The 24,427-nt window shown below is 33.4% G+C and overlaps 2 protein-coding genes across 2 annotated transcripts; both read left to right on the forward strand.

Moving 5' to 3' along the window:
* The first annotated feature begins 13,458 nt into the window (after positions 1-13,458).
* On the forward strand, positions 13,459-14,789 carry LOC120422387 (37 kDa salivary gland allergen Aed a 2-like). Its single transcript, XM_039585796.2, has 4 exons — positions 13,459-13,615; positions 13,670-14,101; positions 14,159-14,338; positions 14,394-14,789. The coding sequence occupies exons 1-4, from the start codon at positions 13,571-13,573 to the stop codon at positions 14,685-14,687; spliced, it is 951 nt and encodes a 316-aa protein (XP_039441730.1). The 5' UTR covers positions 13,459-13,570; the 3' UTR covers positions 14,688-14,789.
* Positions 14,790-18,654: 3,865 nt separating this feature from the next.
* On the forward strand, positions 18,655-19,988 carry LOC120422421 (37 kDa salivary gland allergen Aed a 2-like). Its single transcript, XM_039585835.2, has 5 exons — positions 18,655-18,753; positions 18,811-19,011; positions 19,070-19,297; positions 19,354-19,533; positions 19,593-19,988. The coding sequence occupies exons 1-5, from the start codon at positions 18,712-18,714 to the stop codon at positions 19,875-19,877; spliced, it is 936 nt and encodes a 311-aa protein (XP_039441769.1). The 5' UTR covers positions 18,655-18,711; the 3' UTR covers positions 19,878-19,988.
* Positions 19,989-24,427: the final 4,439 nt, after the last annotated feature.

Genomic DNA, 24,427 nt, shown 5'->3' on the forward strand with positions numbered 1-24,427 from the left:
AAAAACATTCACAAAAAATATAAAACTATCAAATATACATAGAAATAGACATATTCACAAAACCATGCAAATTCTGTGCCATGTTCAATATCTTCTGGTAAAAAATGATTCGATTAATAGAAAGTGGTCACCCAATTTGTCTAATTGATACAATGTGTAATTTGTTTAAATTATTTCATTTGCGTTTCTTAACAAATGATCAAAAAATCGTTTAAAAATCAGTTTGAAGACTCTTATGAAAACTTTCTTCTATTTTATTAAAATCAATCAATCAATCATATGCTTGTTTAATTGCTTTTTTCATTTTGAGAACAATAATTTGGTAATTTACATGTAATTGTAGATATAAGATAAACGCAATTGTATTAATTCTTGCATACTTTTTCAAAAGGTTTATGTGTATAGGTAACCCATGGCACATTGGTGGTATTGAAAATGTAATCTAGATTTGATAAGATATATTTAAGATCTTCTGGTTGGAAAATGGTTTGGTTTGATTGATTTAAAAATAATAATGATATTTAGAATAAGTGTAATCATCTTTAATTACTCATTGCTCTTGAATAACTCTTCATATTTTTAATATATTTTCTATTTTTTAATTGGATTATTTTTTTATTTGTTCAAAAATATGGCTTAAATTTTTCTTGTATTTTTTTATTATTGAAAAATGTGGTAATTTGAAAATATTTCACGTGTAAGTAAAATTCTTTAGAATTTGATAATATTGAGGTGCAGGTGCTTCTTAATTGTTATTTCATTGTTAGGAATATGCAAACTTGAACTTAAATGTTTTTCTTTTTTCTTTATATTATCACTAGAAATTTGGGAACAATTTTAAAATTTCGCTTGAAAAAAAACATTTTTAGTATAAATTACTTGTTGAATTGATTGTAAACTATACAGAAACAAATATTTTTAATTAATCATTCTTTTTTTAAACAATAGGCGATCCTCAGATTTTTTTTCAAATTTTCATGTTTGGGACCGTGGATTCAAGACGATGCAATTCGGGATTTTTGATTTGTATTTCAATATTTTTGTGTATATTTTATATTTTAGCATTTTTACATTTAATGTAAAATTGTTGTCAAAAAAGAAAACGATTGCATTTTTAATATTTTCAAAAATCATGATGCCATAGTTAACCCTTTCAGGCCTGAATTAAAAAAAAATCTCGAATGACGGGAAAATGATTTTGCGGAACAGATGAAAATTATAGGCTAGTTTTGAAAATTTTGATTTTTGTGTCATATATGACCGAACAGGCCTGAAAGGGTTAAAAAAAAGTGTTTTTAATGTGTCTACAATAAATCCAAAAATATTTTTTCAATTGAAAATTTCTAAAATTTCTGTGGATGTAAGTCAATGTACTGGAAAAACATCAGAGTAGTTCATGCTTTACCAATCATACTATATATAAAATTGATGGTTAATGTTGGCTGCTGAATAATCTTTTAAATAATTCTCAATAATTCTTTATTTATACTTGAAATTTGAAATCATGTTCACAATGTTCCTTATTTTGGAAAAATGTATAATTTACGAAAATTATAGGCTATTTCAGATTTTTCTTTTATGTTTTTAGGTCATTAGGCCTGAATGGGATAAAGTATTCAAAAATCTTGAGAACGGATTTTGTGAGCGATATGGTGTCTTCGGAAAAGATGAATTTTACACGTAAAATGTTCACGGCATCCACTAACAATTTAAATTCTAGTAGATATAACTTGGTGCACGACAAAACCAACTTTGTGACATTGCTTTAAAAAAATGAGATTTTTAATGCATGTTTTTTTCGCAGCTATTTTAACTATTTTTTCTGCGGATTACTAAGCAATACCTACAAGTTGGCTGAAGAGACTAAATTGTTTGAAAAATCCGTTCTCAAGATACACATTTTGGAATATTTTAACCCTCTACAACCTAACCCCGCCTTTAAACGAGCTTCGGTCTAAAAAGTCGCCAAAAATCAATTTTCCAGCCGATTTTTGATCTGTAAAAAGCATTGGAAAGAAGAACTCTTGAAATTTTAGAAAATTTTAGGGTTGGAAGTTTAACTTGTTTTATGTGATTTTGCCAATGTTTTTAAAAATGTCAATTTTTAGGGGTCAACTTTGGCTGTGTTTTTTACTAACATTTCCTATATTTTCAGTAAAAAGAAGTATGCAGTAATTTTTGTAGTGACCTAGACTATGCCTCTACACATGCAAGCAAATTAAATGATAATGGTGCCATTCTATAGCAGAAAAAGTGAAAAACATGCGAAAAATTGAAAAATTGATTTTTAAAACGTGAAAAAATTAGATAGGCAAAGTGTAATTATATTTGGTGGTAGAATAGGCCAAATACTACCAAAAACAAACATAAACTGAACAAGATAAATGCAAATTAAAATACTAAAAATAAAACAAGAGAAGTTAAGTTTTTCGTAGAATAAAAAATGCTCAAAATGACCTCATGAACACGGTAAAAATAAATATTTTTGAAAAAAAAAAATGGGACAGTAGAGGGTTAATAGCTTTTTGCCAAGATTGTTTGATATGTTGTATGGACGAACTTATGTAAAATGACATTTGTGGTCATGGAAAAAGTATAATATAGCGAAACAAAAAAAAAAAAAAAAAGAAAGCGAAAACAAAAATTAAAATTCCTTCAAATTTGCTTATTCTTGGGAAAATTACTCTTGTTTTTAAATAGCAGTTCTGACCGGGTACGGTTTACGGATGTTGGGAACGCTTAAGCATTCAAAATTCTCAAATTATGCTAACATATATTTAAACAATCTTAGAATTTAAAATCCTTCACAAATCCCGGAATTATAAAAATATATATGTTTGAAAAGATTTTTGTTGTCAATAAAGCCATTTATTCTCAAACGAATCTAGTTTTTTACATGAACAAATAAAATGAAATCTCTGCCCCAAAAGGGTTCCCCGCCCAATTACCGGTATTGTTGTGCTGCACTGCTGACTGACGACTGCTGCACTCTTCAAAGTCAGCCCAAGTTGGTATCCCCCCGGCTACAGATCGCGCAATAGTACAGCGGTCAGTCCAACCAGCAACTGATTGTAGCGCTTCGGCTTCGGCTAATTCTCACCGCCTAACCCTAACCCTAATCCAAACGACCAAGCAAACAACAAGCCGCGACGGGTTCAGATTATCTTGCCACCGCGTGGTTGGCGCGCGCGCACCGGCTAGTTCAAGTGCATTATGGCTAATTTTGCAGAAATTGCTAAAACGTGCCCCGACTGCTGGTTACCACCACACAACTGGTGAGGTCGTCAAAGCACCACGTCCTACAACGGCGAGTGAAGTTTGGTGCGGGAGTGATCGTTAGATTTGGGAGGGCAGGTACCAAGTACCACGTGTAAGACCTGACCACGCGAGTAGTTTTATGCTACTTTGTTTCATCACCAGCATCATTGTCAGTAGTCGGTAGTTCAGGAGTAATGCAATTTTACCTCTGGACCAACAATTCGATATCAATCATGCGAGTGCGCGGGGAAAAATAATATTTACAACTTCTCTATCGAAACGTAGTTAAGATCCTAAACCAAACCAAAATGACGTGCTGGCCGGGAAAATCTCACAGTCAATTTTGTATTGTATAAATTCACCTCATATTTCATTCCAAAACTCCCCGGGCAGACACTCCACACTTACACCGCAGGGCAATAAATCATCTGTTGAGAGTTGCAGAGTGTTTGGAGTTTTGCTACACATGCGTCAGTCGCAGTACCCCAGCTTGGAAAAACTTCAAGTCCAACAACGCTCCACAAGCAGTCGAGACTAGGATCAAAGTCCACGAGACATCAAAATATGACGAAAAACCAGATTAAAAACAAACTCTGCAATCCCCGAGGGGTGGGAGTTGTGGGCTAGGAAATGTGCGTGGAGCAGTCTGAAGCATGACTCATTCGACTTAAAGCCGAGCACTTTTGCTTGATTGGCGCAAGTGTTGAACTACATTTGCATGAGTTCAAGTAGACTCGGGTCTAAGAACATGCGCGAGTAGAGTTCTTGAACGCCACTCTGGATTAGTGGTGGGGGTTTATAGAGATCAACGAACTATTGTGGCAGTTATTGGAGTTGACAGCAGAATTCGTTTTTATTCTGACTGCACTGTTGAAAGCACTAAGATCAGATAGATTTAAATAACGAACGAGTGTTCTAGAAAATCTGAGGGACGATTTTTTTAATCAATAAATTTGACCAATTCAAGTTCAGTTTTTTTGCCAATACATTTTTTTTGTTTTTGTTTGATTACTTTCATGTAATCATTGAATTGAAATATTGCTCAGATTTGCTGTGCGTTGTGATTAAATGAAAAATGTAGTGTATGATTCTTTAGACATTTACTTTAAAATATTACAATTCCTCAATTTTTGGAGACGTATAAACTTTGAATTCTGCTAAAACAACAAATCATTCTTTTTTTACTTTTTTTGTGAGAATTTAATGTTTGTTATTTTGGCGGGTTATTTTGGAAAATTTTTCTAGCATTACTGGTTGCATGTGAAACATAAATAGAAAATCCTGAAAGTTGTGGAATTTCAATAGCATGACAGATGAATTTTGAAAAACATACCTTATTTTTCAGATCGTTTTCGTTTCATTTTTAAATGTAATCAATTGTTTTTACTGCCATCAATCTATCTCTTTTATAAAATAACCTGCGTAAAAACGTATTTTTGATAACTTGATACTTTTGCCCGATTACCATTACACCATTCAGTTTTTTTTATTAGTTTTGAAATAGTAGTTTATGCAACAAGTTGCAAAAAGAATTTTTTTTCAGCACGAGTCGTACATTTATCAAACGAGGTTTACTGAGTTGGATAAATAAGATGAACCGAAAAGCTCGTCGAATTTCCCATAAGTTTGCCTTTGACAGCACTTCAATTGGATGTATGGCCTACAGATATAAGCTTAATTACATTCCTCATAACTTAAAATAGAATATTTTTCTCAGTGCGATTAGTTGTATGGTAGAAATAGTACATAAGATTACGAATAGTAAATAAGATTACGTAATTTTTAAAACGAGTCAAATTGAAAAGCCGTCAAAGACAAACTTATGGGAAATTGGACGAGCTTTCCGATCAAAATATTTTCAAGACTGAAAAATCTATTCTGTCATTAGAATTTTTTTCCACATTTTTATTTTTAAAGCCACTGTATCTGTGCAAAGATTGGACATAGGACAATGGTCGATGGAGACTTTTACGTAAAATTGTCTGGAAAATCGATTCTCATAATCGTTTAATTTTTTTAATTTTGACGTTTAGATTACCTGAAAAAAAAAAAACAGTAAATGATTTTTGTTTTTTTTTTAGGGACATACCATCTTGCATTTTTCGTGAGTCTTTTTGTAACATCTTAGGCTACTTCCTCAAAAATTTTAAACGAAAAAAATCGTGACGTCACCTTAATTTTTTTTCTTTCAGTGTAATTTTTCCAGAAAGCCCGTCCAATTTTCTACAAGTTTGGCTTCGACATATAACAATTTTAAAATTACAAAATACAAAAATATTTAAACTACTTACGCCCATCTCAAATATCATTCTCAAGTTTAACTGGCTCTTTTTACACAAAAATGGCTAAAACAAGCCTAGGATAACATGACTACAAATTTTCATTTAAATTGGAGAGGGTCTGGTACAACAGTATAAGAAAAGTTCCTGATTTGAGCTGAAACTGCTCATTCAATAAATATTTATTATCAAATAGATTTATTTCAAATTACAAATTTAAACTTAATACTTAGTTTAAAGCCATTATTTCTAAAGTCATAATTTCTGGATTTTTATAAGGCCCAACACGGGAATGGACTTGACGCGTGGATTCATCAGAACGATGTCCCGCCTTATGTCGAACCATTACTCGTCCAAGGCTCATCTTTACCGTATCAACATGAGTGATACGAACTTATGCGACTGAGGGCAGGGTTATCAGGACATCGACCATCTTGTATGGGCGTGTCCAGATCACCATGTTCACAGAATTAAGTTGAAAGATACCCTCAGGGCCCGAGGAAGACCACCAAAAATCCCAAAGCGAGATGCGTTATCTCAACTAGACCTTGATGTTCTCTCTCCGATCTATCAGTTCCTCTCAGATTCCAAAATATCTATTTAGCTTTCTTCCAGTTAGTTTGCCTTCAGTTAGTTTTCCTTCAGTTAGTATAACTCGCCTTCACACAAAGCCGTCGTTTCTGGTTTGCACCGGAATAGGGCGTCCAATTTTCCCGGGTTTTGAATTTCCCGGGAAACGGGAAAAATATTTTTGGAATCCCGGGAATTCCCGGGATCCCGGGAAATTTATGAATCAGTAATAAAATCTATGTTTCATAATATTTTTGTTATGTTTTCAAGCTTAAAATCATATAATTAGCTTAATAATATAAAATGGTGAAAATCCTCACTTCAATCTAAACAAAGACGACAGTTTTAAAATAGCCTAAAAGAAATTATTTTTTCTGTCTTTGTGGTGTTTCGGATTTTATATCAAGTACTATTTTTAATTCCAGTATGATTAATTTTTTTTATGAATACAAAGAGACGAGTTGTTCCTTTTAATTCCGCTATATATTTTTAATATCTTGACAGATACGTATTTCGTCTACTACTTGCAGACTTCATCAGTGTTCTGTTCTCGTTTTTTGTTAAAAAAAAAGGTCCAATAAGCTTTTGTCTTCCATATGTTTATAGGACCTATTCAAAAAAAAAACTCTGGTATTCTTTTATATATTTTTCTTTTATATATATTCTAATATGACATGACTAAAACAGCTTGAAAAATTTATTTTATATCTAAAAAACAAAAAACGACAATAAATAAAATGATACCAGTCAATGTAAACTTTTAGATAAGTTTTGAATTCATTGTTTTATATAAAACATATTTTACAAATTATCTTCAAGTTACTACCGCCATCCGAGGGAAAATCAGAATTACAGTCTAAATAGGTACAGGAGATTTTAGAGCAATACATTTGGAAGTACAAATTGTTTTGTTCTGTTCCTGTTTTAACCGAAGTCATCCAAAACGTCATGCAATTATTTTTTGCTTTAATAGCTGTCTTTATTCGTTACATTTGTACTTATTTGCCCTAGATGCCGGTGTTTGATTATAAACAATTTGATTTGTTTTTTTTTTTTTTATTTAAAATCGAAAATATACGTAAATATATCCAGTCTTTAAATAAAATAAAATAAAAGAGTTTTTTTTTATTGCTCTAGGCATTTTGCGGATCTGTTAATTACAATTATATATTTTTTTTAAAGCCAATTTAAAGCTGAGATTTGCTGAATACAAATTTTAATTCATTTTATTGTACTACTATTTTCACAACCAAATCTGAATTTCCAGACCAAAATATGATATTTTTTTCAATTTCGGGAATTCCCGGGACAAATTATAGAAAATCCCGGGATTCGGGAATTCCCGGTTTTGGAAAAATCCCGGGATTTTTGTCCCGGGAATTCCCGGGATGGACGCACTACACCGGAAGCAAAGCAAGAACGCCCCAGCAGCTGGACACCGGGACAAAAGCAAAGGACAGCAGAGCCAACCAAGACCCCTACACAATCCCCCTTCCCTTCCCACGCCTTGTCTTTAACATCAATCCCTTCCCTACTAACCCCGAGTAGGCCGCGGGTAATCGGCTCCCCTCCCACTAACATTTACACACAAGATCCTCTGTAATTACTCTTAGCATTAAGAACAATGTAATTACAAAAGCCGACTCGGTCCTAACCAGGTCCCAGTACCGAAAAGGACCTAATAAAAATAATTTTATGAAAAAAAAAAAAGGCCCAACACTCTTTTTTTACTTTTTGAGTAGTTTTTAAATCGCCCTCAATAGGAGTACTAAACATTCATTTAAAAATAATAATAGAACAAAAACAATAAAAGTCAAATTCAATGAAATTTCATTAATGAATACAATTTAATATTGTTGAATAATTTTAAACTCAATACTTTATTTAAATCCATAAGCAAGTCATTTAAGTCAACATAATCATTTCTGAATATTTTAAAAGGCTTGTTTATTTGACCTTTGAAAAACAGATTTTAAGAATACTAATGCCAAGCGTTGATCTCCTGTGTCACAAATGCTCAAAAAATCGAATCAACAGAAAATTTCGAACCAATTTCAAACCTCCTTTAAAATTTTCAAAATCATCCATGCTATTTAAACTGTTTGCTTCTAAATTTTGAGTTATTTTGAATAAAATTATGTTGAAAACGGTACAATTTTAGTTTGAAATTGGTATTTAAACAAGTCAAAACATACACTTTGAAAATATTTGCAACGGCCTAAATTCTATGAAAACCAGGACTGCGATTCCTAGAATAACAAATTTTATTCAAAGGGGTTAAAGTTCCCCTAATAAAATCAACAACAACAGGACTGCGATTGTTTTCAGGACACCGTGAATAATTCGTGAAAAGTAGTGATTTTTTTTATTGATTTCATATTTTTATCTTTTCAAATAAAAATGTGTTGGTAAGTTGTTGTTGTTTCTATTTTTTATCTATAAAATAAAGAATCTTTAGAACATTAACCTTTGAGCATAGTTATTCACACTTTTCTAATGGTCTGCCAAAGGGACTTGATGATATTTTTTCAATTTGATTTTTTCTGCTTGAAGATCTTGTGCTTAGTTTATGGAATCTAATTTGATGTTCAGACTTAATGGACATTTTTAAGCATGGTAGCATAAACAGCAGTGGTTTGCTTATAAACATCACGAGTTATCGCGATTCTACAAAAAAAAAGTTTTGAAAAAGTTTGTCGTCGTTAATCATAGCCGTTCACGGTCACTCGCGACAGACTCGGACGACGAAACAAAAAGAATCGCAAAAAGTAACTTTTTCAAAAAAAATTTTTTCTTAAAATCGCGATAAATCATGATTTTTATTTAAAAAATATTATAAATTATTAATTATTATATAACATTTTTTTTTTAAATTTCTGCTCGACAACTTTGTGGAACATTGTTACACTCTAAAAAAAACCCTGCAGAGTAAGAAAAAACACTAAATTTTAAAATGAAAAATGAAAAAATGACCCTTCTGGGTTGATGTAGATTCGAAAAGTACATTAAATTTCCCTTAAAATTAAACGTTCCAAATTTTTTTACAGTCGAGTAACGGAAAATAGAAGAGTTTTTAAAACTTTTTTTTGTGATTTTTTTTCGGTGAAAAATACGTTTTTTTTCGAAATTTTGAGTACGCCATCAATTCGGGCGTCCAATTTTTCATAAAAGTCCCTTTGACACCACATATCTATCTCATCACCGTTTCAGGCTGCAAATTATTGAAAAACACCTCTTTTTTCGAATGCTCAAAAATGAAAGGGGTCGTACCGCCCTTCCGTCACGAGGCATCAAAAAACGGACCTCGGAATCGTGATTAGGGACAAAAGTTAAACCTTAAGACCCCAAAGTTTCACGCAAATCAAAGAGGGGTCGGGGCAACTTTTTCCGATTTCGTGTGTGTTGGTAGAGAATTACCCAACACTTTTTAAATATATAATAAATGTGAATATTACATGAACTTAAATTGGCTGCGAATCTTATGTTTACATTTAATTAAACATATTTTTTTCTTTTTTGTTTATTTTACAGATAAAACTTGTTCCGGTTCCGCGGGCCGCAGTTTGGTGACTACTGGTATAGGAAACCAGAGTGGATCTTTTATTGTACAAATTGTCGCGTCAACAAATCTGATCTTTTTATTTAAACAATTGTTCTAGGTCGTAAGAAAACAAACAATCAACGCAGATTAAAAGGCGAGTTATTACCATTTTAAATCATTGTTTAAAATAATAGATACGCGATGGCAATTCTTGGTCCAGTATTTGTTGTATTCTTAACAATTATTTCAGTGCAGGGAAAACCGGTATGCATAGAGTTTTAATATCATATAACTTTTTACAACACAAATCTTTCATTCAAGGGTTATAAAATCGAAGAAATTTACGTGGAAAAATGTGAACGAGCATTCGCCGACAACAAGCCTTACCCAGCTCGATTGTGCCAGATGAGAAAACTTAGGATGCAAAAGGTTACATCAATTACTGAGGAATATGTTGAGTGTGTACTGAACGAACTTGGATACTTGGACAGCCAAGGAAAGATTAGTGTTTCGGCAGTACTGCAAGATTACCACAAGTTTGGAGTAGCTGATAAAGATGATGCAGTACGAGATTTGCTCAAGGCTTGTGAGGTTGAGTTTGGTTCCGGTGACAAGTCAGTTTTCCATCGATTGTGCATCAAGTCTGAGAGGAATTTCACGAGAGTTATTAACGCTAGAACGGCACTAGAAGGATGGAGACCTAAAGACCCTGTATGTAAATAAAGCTTCCAGTTTCGATCACAGTTCTTCCAACGAGTCTGAATCATCAGCTCAGCTGTTCTTCTCAACCCTCCCTGAAGGGACGTTACCGCGTCGTTTTTTTGTTGTCTGCATAGAAAATGAGGCAAAATCTCGATCGTGCTCGATTGGAAATTTGGAACAGCGCCAACAGCTAGCTACCAGAACTTGCTGCTTGTAGGACTCTAAGCTTGAGCTTTAGAGCTTTTCGGCGAGCCGTGGAGCTCGATAAGATCGTTAGTTTGTACCTGTAAGCGAAAAACAAACAACGTCGAGATAACCATCTGAGCCGCGCCACTCTCTTCCAGCTCTCCAACTTCACCTTGGTCCTGGAAGTACTCGTTTGGCCGTTGTTCGGTAGTAATGAACTTTTGATAGCCTTGATCGATTCGCGATGCATTTTCGGATCACGAAAACAAATCAGTTTGCCGATTTTCGCGCGCGGGGTGGAAGTTTAGTGCCGGTAGCTACTACTGGAGAGTGGCAGCTGAAACGTTGTTGAAGTTCGAAGTTTGACCTATTTGAGCGCCGACAACGTCAACGGGGCGCTTGCGCTGGTTAAGTACCCTAAAGACTTTGGGGCTGTTAGCACGTCGTCAACGTCGCGTAGCGCCGCGGCGCGTGTTTATTGGCGCAGGGGGGCAGGCTTAAAAGCTCATTAAAAGTGCACAGCTTTGTGCAAGCATAGAAAAGCATAAAGTGCGGGGGTTGTTGATTTTTTTTTGTTTATGTTGCAGTTGTGAACCTTTTCGCAAAGTTCAATTGTTGCGAAAGGCGTTGCATGTGAAGTGACCGGTGCAGGTCACTTTTTGATTTATTTTACCTGTACATTTTAAAACTCCATGTTGATGATCTATAATTTATTTATTTAGCTCGTTGTCTATTAACAAAATCTTAAGTGTGCATTCTAGATTCGATCAAAATCACATTTTCAAAAGTATTTCAAGAAATAAAAAAAGCAAAAAAGCAAAAAAGCAAAAAACAAAAAGGTTTTGTTTTTGTTTTTGTTTTTGTTTTTGTTTTTGTTTTTGTTTTTGTTTTTGTTTTTGTTTTTGTTTTTGTTTTTGTTTTTGTTTTTGTTTTTGTTTTTGTTTTTGTTTTTGTTTTTGTTTTTGTTTTTGTTTTTGTTTTTGTTTTTGTTTTTGTTTTTGTTTTTGTTTTTGTTTTTGTTTTTGTTTTTGTTTTTGTTTTTGTTTTTGTTTTTGTTTTTGTTTTTGTTTTTGTTTTTGTTTTTGTTTTTGTTTTTGTTTTTGTTTTTGTTTTTGTTTTTGTTTTTGTTTTTGTTTTTGTTTTTGTTTTTGTTTTTGTTTTTGTTTTTGTTTTTGTTTTTGTTTTTGTTTTTGTTTTTGTTTTTGTTTTTGTTTTTGTTTTTGTTTTTGTTTTTGTTTTTGTTTTTGTTTTTGTTTTTGTTTTTGTTTTTGTTTTTGTTTTTGTTTTTGTTTTTGTTTTTGTTTTTGTTTTTGTTTTTGTTTTTGTTTTTGTTTTTGTTTTTGTTTTTGTTTTTGTTTTTGTTTTTGTTTTTGTTTTTGTTTTTGTTTTTGTTTTTGTTTTTGTTTTTGTTTTTGTTTTTGTTTTTGTTTTTGTTTTTGTTTTTGTTTTTGTTTTTGTTTTTGTTTTTGTTTTTGTTTTTGTTTTTGTTTTTGTTTTTGTTTTTGTTTTTGTTTTTGTTTTTGTTTTTGTTTTTGTTTTTGTTTTTGTTTTTGTTTTTGTTTTTGTTTTTGTTTTTGTTTTTGTTTTTGTTTTTGTTTTTGTTTTTGTTTTTGTTTTTGTTTTTGTTTTTGTTTTTGTTTTTGTTTTTGTTTTTGTTTTTGTTTTTGTTTTTGTTTTTGTTTTTGTTTTTGTTTTTGTTTTTGTTTTTGTTTTTGTTTTTGTTTTTGTTTTTGTTTTTGTTTTTGTTTTTGTTTTTGTTTTTGTTTTTGTTTTTGTTTTTGTTTTTGTTTTTGTTTTTGTTTTTGTTTTTGTTTTTGTTTTTGTTTTTGTTTTTGTTTTTGTTTTTGTTTTTGTTTTTGTTTTTGTTTTTGTTTTTGTTTTTGTTTTTTAGGCTTTTATAAAAAAACCATCGAAAGCAAAAGCAATTTAAGGGTTTTTGGATTTTTTCTAAAACACTTCCCAACTATTGAACCAGTTCTGCCACCGTTCGACACCGTTTTTCTCACTCGTGACCGATTTGTTATGCAAACATTACTCACCAATTTTCGCTCGTGAATAAATCATGGGCTTCGCTCTTATTGATCGTAAATCAACTAGAGCCAATTTTTTTCGTGTGGTTCGTTCGTTTCGGCACCTGTACACGTGAACTCTTAGCTCAGCTGAGATAATTTATGGCAAAATGGGCAAAAAACGAAAAACAATGCAAGTGCTGATCAATATGCATGTGCCTGCATTCAGTACAAAATGTTAGAATTAAAATACAATTCAGATCGGTTCGTGTTTAGGCTCGATTTTTTTGTTGTTGCTGTTCAAAGTTTGGAATATATTAGGGGCCAGCTCAGCTCGCTTGGTGTGCGGTAACGTGCATAAATCGCAACAATCGACGGTTAGTCATAGATGGAGAACATCTCGGTTTGACATAGTGTGAACATGAACTTCTTGTGTAGCAATGCACTCCCCTGGGGAAGGAGGTGTTTTGAGACAAGTCAATCATGCGACTTTGGCACGTCTCTTGGATCTGCAGGATAGATTGATGAAGTGTTTTTCGAGGCATGTGAGTTTTGCATGCAAAACGGTGATTAGTTGAGCACTTTATGCTGATATAAATTGACTGGAACTAATTGAGAATGCGTTTAAATTTGTTTGATTATTTGAAATATTGAGACTCAAATACTTACTTAAGTTAAGAACAACGTATTTCTTTCGTTACAAGGTTATGCAATGATTGGAACTGCACATTTTCTGCTGCAATGCAAAGGCAAATATTTGTTTTTATTTGTATTCAACAACATACATAAGATAAACCTTTTTTGTAAATACAGATGATGTTCAAACAAAATGCTTGATCTTAAAGATTGTCGCAAGAAGCTATACAGCTGCCAATCAAGCATTATAAGTTAGTACATAATTGTTGCGAAATTGCGCAAGGTGATCACTCAATTGCCAAGCAAGAGTGCGAAAATGTAGTATAAAAGGATTCCAATGCATCGATGGAATCATTCGTTGGTTCTATCTCAACTGCGCTGATATTAAAATGAGTAAGGTTTTGTTCCTTTTAGGACTGGCTATTCTTGGAGTTGTAAGTAAACTGAATCTGTAGCCTTAAAATCAAATTCTCAAGTGTGGAAATTAGCTTTCAGACGACTGGACTCCATTGAATCCCGAGGAAGTGGCCTATCTGCAGGGAAGATGCATGGAGGATCACTTTGGGGATGATTTCGAGCTAGTGAAACAGTGGATCAAGTGGAAGCTTCCGGAGGCTAGCGATAAGAAAACTTCGTGCTACGTGAAATGCTTGGTCGAGAAATTGGGAATCTACGACGGGCAGAAGTTCCAGCCTGACCGCGTGGACCAGCAGTACAAGGCATACAAGGACCACAACGGAGTGCTCGAGGCAAAAGCAAGTGCCATCAAGGATGCCATCGGAAAACTTGCTCCATCGGGGGCCGACTGTGATGCAGTTGCAAAACCGTTCATTCCATTCAATAACAAGAATGAGGGAGATTTGAGGAAAATCTTCCTGGTTGATTCTTATGTCAGGCATCGCGTTACATGTGCTGATTCGGTAAGAATAGTCAATCCTATATATACAAGCAATATTTCTGAGCTTCAATTCTTCCAGCAAATCAAACCTAAAGGCATCTCAATCTTCCGATTCTGCGGCAAGCAATTCTACAAAGATGGTGAAGCAGCTTACTGCAAGGTTAGACGGCATGGTTTTTCGGACGATCCCAAGTTTATCCAGCACAGCAATTGTACCACTCGTGGCATGAGATGGATGAAGAAGAATGGTGAAATGGACGTAAGATTGAACTCATTTCTCCCTCAAATCATACACTAACTTGCAATTTTTAAAGGAATCCGCCATCCTCCGCGATCTTCACCTGGTCAACGTGAACGACAAAGACGATAAGGTGAAGGAAGCGTTGAAAAACTGCAAACCCAACGACGCATCAAAGGCTCGGGACAACTACAAGTGCCTGTACGACGGGTTGGGTGAGCAGCTGTTCATGAAGGTTCTGGATTACGTCGAGGTGCGGTCCGAAAATTACAACCACCGCTTGCGTAAGGCAACGGCCAAGTACGACGCCGCAGCGATGCGAGCCAACGTCGAGTCGCTTGATTCGGATGCGCAGTGTCCCAAGCAGTGATGATGATCGGGGAGATGGGACTTTCCGAGAAAAAATGGGGAAAATTGGTTGCAACTGTTGTATAAAAGGTCAATAAATATGATTCATTTCACATAAACAAGACTAGAATTTAGTTTTTGTTTTAATAGACATTTATCCTTGGAATAATTCGAATGTTTTGTTTTGTTGATTTGTTAGAACAGGTGATATTTATTCAAAGGTTCATTTATTCAAATCCTGTATTAGGTTTTGCAACAGAATTTAAATTTTCAGTATAATTCACCTTTGATCGGGATGTCAGGTCTTCAAAAGACTAAGGATGGTCTTTCGATTTCTTTTCCAACGATTTTTATTTTTGGATCCCGACATCATTTTTAACAAAATATATGAGAACCATTTTACGGATGCAGAAAATTCTCATAAATTCTGATTTTTTTTTCAATTCTGTAATTTTACTTCTTTTAACGTATTTTTAACCTGCTGTTAATATTCTTTTTAAAGTGCACCCCCCGGGCTCCCCGGGCAACCGTGGTTGAGCCTGGGAGACCCGGGGCCCCCCTGACCACAAGTCACTTCTGAGTGGAACAGGGACCACCCCCCGGGCTCCCATGGCGACCTGGGAAAAGCTGTGGAACAAATGTAAACGATTGTACAAGTTGATAGAACACTGAAAGGTCCTCCCTTTTGTATCTTTTTTGGATAGCATTACCCTCTAAATGTGAGGAAAGCACCAACCACCTAAGGGTGGATTAAGTAACGTTTTAGTTTTACTTTAGCTTCTGGTTAATTAAGTTTTTTTTCATATTCTAGATTTTTAAGGAAATGGAAATTTTGTAAAGGTCCTTTAAATGTCTTTCAGTGTTCTGTTGCCGTAAACCAGGTTACATTGCTAGAATTTTTTTTTCAAATTTTGTTGAACCAGTAAGGTTTAATTCTTGAGTTTTTTTAAAACATTTAGGCCACACAATATTTATTCGGAAGCCCAAAAACAATGCCCGCTAGCTCCACAAGCGGAAAACGGTTTTTGAGTTATTTTAATTATCTGTGCGAATTTTGAGCAAAATTTTTAAAGATTAACCCATTGATACCTAAGCTCAAAACTGGTGAAAAAATGATTTTCAGGCAAAAATTACTTTTTAAGTCGCTATTAACTTTTCAGGACCTTAACTTAAAGATTTGGTATGTTCGACAAAACAGTAGAACTTTAGATTATTTGGATGAAAGTAGCGCACCCTGCAGACAAAACCCAAAGAAAAGTGGGCTTTAATACACTTTCCCACCAATTTTGCTGATTTTTTCATAAACAAGATGAAAATTGTTATCATAAAATTCTAGATGACAATTTAAACACAGTGATTCTTTAAAAAAAAATCGACTTAAAGTGTGCAATTGTCTAGTCAAACATTGATAAGTAACTTAACATTTTAAGGTTAATGTTAACATTCCATAGGTCGCCTTCCTAAGGTGTCGTTGATAAGGCCCAGCTTGTGACGATACACTACCTTCCCTTTACTAAGCAATCGAATCAAGAAGAGAAACGATCACCAGTTGTGTTGGTCAGAGTCGGGATTTGAATACCTTTTACGAGGTGGAAGCGTTACCAATAGGCTACGTGACTCGGTCAAACATTGATAAGAACACGTTTTCATCAATACATGATTTTTCATTAAATATTAGTAATGCATCTGTCAGTTACAATTTTGAAGCATGAGTTTAAAAAAATAGATCTACTGAAATGGCGATTGATTTAACGATATTTTGCTATTATTAAAATTAAATTTTCGTTGCATAGAGTTTTGAGTAAATTATCCCCTTTATTTTGTTTCATCAACATAAAGTGAAAACTAATGGTGCAGTTCAATCGAGCAGTTTTTGCTTTTTTTCTACAATGTATTTCTTATAATTTTTAAGACGAAGTAGCGATTAGTGTTTGGAATAGAGTGTTTCAAATTAACTGTTACTTAAAAAAATGATTAAAACTATTTTCGATTATTTTCAATTTAAAAATGCGTCCATCCTTTTGGTTTAAAAAAATAGAAGAGATGAGAAAATTCCATACTTTTTGCTCGTTGCAAAAGTACAGGCTACAACTAATATTCTAAAGATCATGCATTGTTTTATTTGATAATTTTAATATTTTATTGGAAAATTTAAAACAGGATCTATAATTGCCATGATCTTCATATCATCAATAAGAAAATGAGGGTTAATCGTGTGGTTAACACTCATATAAAATCATTTCAAAAATTTCCTTTTGAGCAAAACTTATACTTAAACAACAAAATTTATGATTTATAATGTTCAAAAGAAGAAACTTTAGACGCTTTACCAACCTTTTGTTTTTTTACGGATGATTGTCGGAACTATTTGCAATTTTGTGCAATTGTTAAAAAAAACTAAATATCTCGAAATTGTGTTCATTGTGTGTTTTATCGATATTTTAAATAATCAAAATCAAATAAAAAACAGGCCTTACTATTGCGGCCAAGAAACCCCAGAAAACTTTTGAGCTCGTTCGGTTTATTTTCTTTTCAAATGGAATTATTTTTAAAATACTAATGCAAATGTTTGAAATGCAAAAGTTAATAAAATGAATCTTAATACAAGTTTATCAATGCTTTTGACAATGCTACCAACTGAATAATCAAAGAACTTGTGTTAATTAGTCACTATAATACATAGTCGTCAGAAAAAAATGTTTAAAAATTTATTTTTGTTGTATAATTCTAAATTGAATGATTTCATTGGAAGCATTCGTTTTGGAATGTTATTTTGATGCAAAATTAATGATTTCGTCAAAATTATTTATATTTCTGGAGGAATTGGAATACATGTAATGCCACATTGATACCAAAATTAAGTATCCGAACGACGACAGTTTTTTGTTGTTGAAATTTGTCAATATAATAACAATACACAGCAATTTCCCACGAAAACAGCACGATTCCAAAAAAAAAGTTCTTTGGGGGTTTTTCTGGGGGTTCCTTGGCCGAAATAATTAAACCATTAGGGTGACCTACGCCGTTTTATGTGAAATTGACGAAAACGGAAAAAACGGTTTAATTCACTAAAACTGCGATAACTTTGAAATTAAAGCGATGACCTATACATTTTTGGGTACCTAAATTTCCTTGATTAAAAGACGCAACTTTTGGTACATGTATAGGTCATCGCTGAAATTTTAAAATTATCGGAGTTTTAGTGAAAAAAGTAGATTTTTATGTTTTCTAATTTTTCATTTTTACGCGTGGCGCGTGGAAATACCCAATTTGTTTTTTTCAAAAATTTGTATCTCGGAATATTGAAAACATTACATCACCTTTTTTGATAAGTTATGTAAAATTTTCCAAGGAATCCGTTAAAAATATGTTTAGCCATAGGCTGTTTGGTCCCGAGACCTTTAAAACAACATTTTATGTTTTCATACGACCTCTTTAAATGTTAGGCTAGATATTTGAAACTTCTAACTGTTTTTCCTTAAAGCTTATATAATACCCTTTCATTTGCGTCCAAGACAGCTAAAATCGGTTGAAATGGCGCGGATTTAAGTTTTTTTTTAAAAGTGGTTTTTGCGAAAATTGACGAAAATGGCATTTTTTCGGACAACTCTAACACGGCGTATATCCAATGGAACAATAATACCAATAAATGTTATGATATCATTTTTTTTGCCTTTCAATAATCCTTGAGACTTTTTTTCAAGGGATTGCGAATGCCAAAATATGATGTTGATACCATAGATAGGTTTTATTTGCTTTACCTTTGTTATTCACCTCTGCTCGGGAAATGTTCTTCTGTTTCTTGAAATCAACATACATTTCCGAGATAAAAAAAATGCGACAATGTTACATAATGTAGCTGTTTATAGCATCCATTATTTGTCTGAGACTTCATGAGTTGCTCAAACACACCAAATTTACTTAGGTGGTGGGATTGTAAGCTTGAAATTTTCATATAAATAGACGTCCTAAGGAAGGATTCATTCAATTCAAACTGTGCTTCCGATTATCTCAGTACAGCAAAAAAAAAAAAAAAAACTACTAAAATGAAGGTCTTAATCCTTCTTGGTGCTGTAATCGCTGGAGTTGTAAGTATAACTTAAGAATCTCTGAAATAAAAGCAGATCAACTGTTTGTGCATCCAGCTTTCAGACGACTGGTCCCCGATGGATCCCGAAGAGGTGGCTTTCGAGCAGGCAAAATGCATGGAAGATCACTTCGGCAATGATTTTGGCCTTGCGGAAAAATGGATGAAGTGGAACCTGGCTGAGAGCGATGGCAAAACGGCGTGCTACGTGAAATGCCTTGTTGAGGCTTTGGGAATGTACGACAAGCAAGCGTTCCAGGTGAGATGATTTTTTTCCGGAGATTTAAACTTCACTCTAATTGTATGACAATGTTCAGCCCAACAACATTAAACAGCAGTATGAGGCGTATAAAAGTGACAATGGAGTAGACCAGGCAAAAAGTGATGCCATCGCAAATGAGTTGGGAAAAATTGACGCTAAAGATGGCAAATGTGAGTCAATCGCTAAAGGATTCATTCAAGTTAACAACGCAAATAAGGGAGTTTTGGAGAAAATATACTTGTTAGATAGCAGTGTGAGAGATGCAATTTACAAGAAAAATCCGGTAGGTAACATTGGCGAAAAGTGTAACAGTTTGCTACATTTCGTGAATGGTTGCAGCAAATTAAACCGAAGGGCATATCGATTTTCCGCTTCTGTGGAAAACAATTTTATCAAGATGGAGAAGCAGCTTACTGCAACGTACGAAAGCATGGTTTTTCAGATGATCCCAAGTTTATCAAACATAGCAATTGTACTACTCGGGGCATGAGATGGATGAAGAAGAATGGAGAAATGGACGTAAGAATTAATTTTACACGGAATTGAAGAAACGAAAGTTATAATATTATTATTTTCAGGAATCTGCAATCATACGAGGCTTACATGACGTAAACGAAAATGGCAAAGATGATGTGGTTAAGAATTCATTAAAAAATTGTAACGCCAAAGATGAATCCAAAGCACGGGACTACTACAAGTGTATTTACGATGGGCTTGGCGAACAACTTTTTATGAAGGTTTTGGACTACATTGAAGTTCGTTCGGAAAACTACAGCTATCGTTTGCGCGAAGCAACTTCCAAGTACGATGCCAATGCGATGAGATCGAAAGTACAAGCGCTCGATTCGGAAGCTAAGTGCTGAAGTGCTGATCTGGAACTATGGAAAGCTAGTTGGAAACTGCTTACTTAATCTGACCCTTTATGATACATATTAATTAATAAAATTAAATCAATCAAGCAGCAATTCATAAAACATTATTTTTATGCATTGTATTGACAATTTTCCCTGGTATTTTTCTTTTGATTTTTTCTAAGTTGATAAACATCCCTAGTAACATTTTAGGTTTTAAGTAGGCCATAAAAGCCTATTTAGGTTGGATGAGGGTTTTCAGAACCTTGATAAAACCTACAAGTTTAAAAATGTTACTAGGGATACTGACTAAAAGAGAGAAGATCTCTTCAAACATCAGAAAAATTTTGGTTTCAAAGTTTGACTTGTTTTATGTGACTTTGACAATGTTTTTAAACATGTAATTTTTTGAGGTCAATTTTGGCTGTGTTTTCCACTAAAATTTTCTATATTTTATATAAAAATAAGTATGCAGTAATTTTCTAGTGTCCTAGACTATACCTCTACGTATTTTTCTACAATATGAAAGATGATGGGATCATTTAAAAAAATATTTTTATTTTGTTAAGGCCGTTGCAAATATTTTTCAAAGTTTATGTCGCCCCCTCACCCCCACTTCAAAGTAGTTCTGAAAAATCAGGGGGCAAAAAAATATTTTTCCAAAAAACTTCAAAATTTCCATAAAATAGAAGTCTAATCAACTGAAAACAATCTAAAATTCTGCATTAATAATCATATTTAGCATGTTTGGGCTTGTTTAAAAATGTTTTGAATTTTTGTAAAGTTCTAATGTACAGCACCGCAATAATTTTATTTTTCGCAAAAAATTAATTAAAATCGTCAATACTTAGATATTTTGGAAACTAATGATGGCAAAACATCTGGCCAGGTTTATAATGCATTTTAAAACACTTTTTTCATTAAAATGTTGAAACCATGGCTCCTAAATTCATTTTTTTTGCCCCCCCTTGACTTTGGTCAGAGTCGAGGGACATAAACTTAAAAAAAAAATTGCAACGGCCTAAACGTAGAATTTTTTTTTGAAAATTAAATCGTCAATACCTGGATATGTTGAAAATTTGTTTGATTTTGAGTTTAGTTTTAGCAATTCCATTGTAAACTACTAACTTTTTCTGTCATTTCAAATAACGTAGCGGCCTCCTTTTCATAAAATATAACAGTTCTGAAAGTACTTGCAATTAAAAAAATACACATAAACAAACAAGCAACAATTTTGAATTTGCATCCAAAATGATTGTTTCATTCATCATTATGAAAAAATATTTATTGTTTTTTCACCCATGTAATATTCTCCCCAAAAATCATAAATCATGTACAATCTATAAATGATGCATTAAACAACGTTTATTTTCTGGTAATTTTTAATCAAATTGAGTACAATTAGACTTCAAACAAATGTTGAATAGAAGCAACATTTGAAGAAAAAAATATGTACTTGATTTGTTTGATATTTTGATATTTTTCTTGACAACAGCATGACTTACATTGTATGAATAATTTGTTGATACACAGTAAAAAAAATCATGGTAAAATTTCATCTAAAAAGTAGTACATCTTTTATGTCAGAAAAAAGCTTTAATTTTACCTCTAATAATGTGTAAATTTACATCTGGCAGACCCCAGGAAAACATATATGTAATCCCAAAAAAATATCAAACCGGCGAAAGTTATATCTAGCTTACTAAGTCCGCGCCCCAACCCGCACGGCCATCTCGCCGCTGTGAAAACTGGACTATCAAAGCCAATGTACCTCTACGTATCTCGTATATCGTATATGTACCCTATATGCAGTAAATACAGAATACAATGTACGGAACACATAGACCTACATTGGCTTTGATCGAACAGTTTTCACAGCGGCGAGATGGCCGTGCGGGTTGGGGCGCGGACTTAGTAAGCTAGATATAACTTTCGCCGGTTTGATATTTTTTTTGGGATTACAGATATTTTTTCCTAGCGTCTGCCAGATGTAAATTTACACATTATTAGAGGTAACATTAAATCATTTTTCTGACATAAAAGATGTACTCCTTTTTAGATGAAATTTTACCATGATTTTTTTTACTGTGTACTTTTGGTTTCAAAAAAATGAAAAGCAGGCTTGAAATTTGAAATTTATTTTTTTTGCCTTCCCGCAAACAAAGCCGAGTAACAAAAACTTTTAATAGAATTTCTGAGTTTTATTTTTGAAAAGGTCCAATAAACCAAATTTCCAGTTTTTGCCTTTTGGGTGTTTTTGAAACCGCCTTGAGTCAGGGGCAGCGATGGAATAATCATCATCAAAAGAAAATCATTGGACGTTCATCAAGAAAAAAAAATCCGAAGGGAGCATGGCTCTCCTCTCTCTCGCACGAAAGATCGGTAAAAGGAATCCAAAAAAATGATCGTCTTGATTATTCGGCGGAACATCTTTTTCACTGCTACACTTGCAAGTGTAACGTCACACGTCGAAAAATGACCTGTCACATTTTTTAGATGGACAATGTGAGTAAACAAAGTGAAAAAAACCCGATTTAATATCACCAGAGGTGAAATAGAGCTTTTCTTACAAAATGATGAAACTCCGAAAAATATATTGGTGCAATTAATTTTTCAGAAACATAATGAGTGAGCCACCCAGTGAGAATTTTACCTAAAGCTTCGAGTCTTTTAAGGCTAAACCTCGAATGTCATTTTTTTTTATTTCAGAGGTAGATTATGGGTCGCAAGATAAATATATTTAATTAAGAAAACCTTATTGGATTGACATTATTAGAAAAAAAATAAAGGGTACTCAGTCTTTAATATTAGTCTATGATTAACTTGAAAAAAATATGTATCGATATTGCACTTTGTCGATCTATTATGAAAAGCCAGAAAGCACACTTTCACGCGCAGCGTAAAACGCGCAAGCGTAAATGTGCTGGCGTTTATGCTTCGACTTGACGACTTGTCGATCTTTCGAGCGAGAACGAGCCGAGACTTCGAATTTGATGTTCAGTATATGATTCTGTATAAAACCAAAAATTTAATAGGAAAAAATAGGGTAAAAATAAGACGAAAAAGACTAAAATGGCTATACCCGAGCAGACGGAAATAACTTGGGAATAACATTTTTTGATATTTGAAAATACTAGGCCAATAACATTTTATGTTATTTATAACAAAATTTGTTATTCGTCGTTATGATTTTTTTGTTATTGAATTGTTATTGTAATAACAGACTTATAACATTTTTAGTTATTCTTCGAACAAATCTTTGTTATTATTTTTTGTTATTTTAACAACTAATCCGATCATCCCAATAACAGTTGGAGTTATTCTTCCATAACAAAAAATGTTATTCCAAAGTTGTTTTGGCTTTCAACCAATGTCAGACCAATAACAAATTTTGTTATGATAACATAAACTGTTATTAAACCTTTATGCAAAAATTGACTTTTCAGGAAGATTCCATAACGCTTTCTGTTATTTTAACAGAATTTGTTATTGAAATGGCATGAATTTTGTTATTACCGTCTGCCCGGGTATCTCTGGAAATACATTTTGGAAATGCTTCAAATTTTGGGACCAAGCAGTTTATGGCGCATGTTTTCGAATGGCTTTTTGTTTGAAACTGAATTCTTTTAATTTGATAGTGTTATCTGTAAAATAGTCCAAAAAATACCACTAAAAATGGCTTTGACCACATTTACTGGTCGAAAATTGTGAATCGAAAAAAAAATGTTCGCCTCCGACCCCACGGCTACAGATCTGACTTATAAAAATTGTGGGTTTTACGAGCGATTTTCCAATGATGGAAGACACAAATTTTTAAGAGCGGATACAGACATCGCTTAAATTATTTCAGAAAAAGAGCTCTCAAAAATCAGACTTTGAGTTCCGGGTTTCGGGCCAAACCTTCAATTTAGTAATAGGATTTTTGCCTGGGACGATTCCTCGCCGTGCTAACCTTAAACCTTTCTTTTGTAAGAAAGGCAAAAAAACATTTTTAAGTGGTGCTGACAAGGAAGTTCATAAAAATTAAAGTGCCTAATAGAAAGTGGGGACACGAGAAACTGAGAACCCAGCGATTTTCTGTCAAAAAATTGAGCACCTCCAAGATCTTACAGATAAGGTGCTTACAATCTCTACTTCTTCCATAGGTTTTGTCAAAAAATGAACACCTTCCATTTAAACGCTTGGTAAATTTTGAGTGACCAACTGTGAGTGGCTTTGCATTTGAGTGCCTTGTCCTCACTTTCTATTAGGCACTTTAATAAAAATCATCCGCAGATTGATTTTCTTGGAGAATTTCAGGAGCGATTTCCTTTGCCTGATTTGCTTCGCTAGCGAAATTGATTTTTTTTGCGATTATTCCATCCCTGGTCAGGGTTATTAAAAAACACCCAAAAAGCAAAAACTGAAAATTTGGTTTATTAGACCTTTTCAAAAAAAAAACTCCAGATTTGTACTTGCCTAATCATGGTAAAGATTTTGCACCATCTTAAACTCTAGAGCAAAAGCTGCATTTTCAAACAAAATAAGTGCATGTTATGCAAAAGTTGCAAAAAGAAGATTTT

The sequence above is a fragment of the Culex pipiens genome, chromosome 2 (assembly GCF_016801865.2).
Source record: "Culex pipiens pallens isolate TS chromosome 2, TS_CPP_V2, whole genome shotgun sequence".
NCBI classification, from domain to species: Eukaryota; Metazoa; Arthropoda; class Insecta; order Diptera; family Culicidae; genus Culex; species Culex pipiens.

Coding starts and splice junctions, on each gene's coding strand:
- LOC120422387 (XM_039585796.2), top strand. CDS start 13,571: ATGAGTAAGGTTTTGTTCCTTTTAGGACTGGCTATTCTTGGAGTT. Junction 13,616..13,669: donor GACTGGCTATTCTTGGAGTT/GTAAGTAAACTG, acceptor TGTGGAAATTAG/CTTTCAGACGACTGGACTCC. Junction 14,102..14,158: donor GCGTTACATGTGCTGATTCG/GTAAGAATAGTC, acceptor CAATTCTTCCAG/CAAATCAAACCTAAAGGCAT.
- LOC120422421 (XM_039585835.2), top strand. CDS start 18,712: ATGAAGGTCTTAATCCTTCTTGGTGCTGTAATCGCTGGAGTT. Junction 18,754..18,810: donor GTGCTGTAATCGCTGGAGTT/GTAAGTATAACT, acceptor TTGTGCATCCAG/CTTTCAGACGACTGGTCCCC. Junction 19,298..19,353: donor CAATTTACAAGAAAAATCCG/GTAGGTAACATT, acceptor GAATGGTTGCAG/CAAATTAAACCGAAGGGCAT.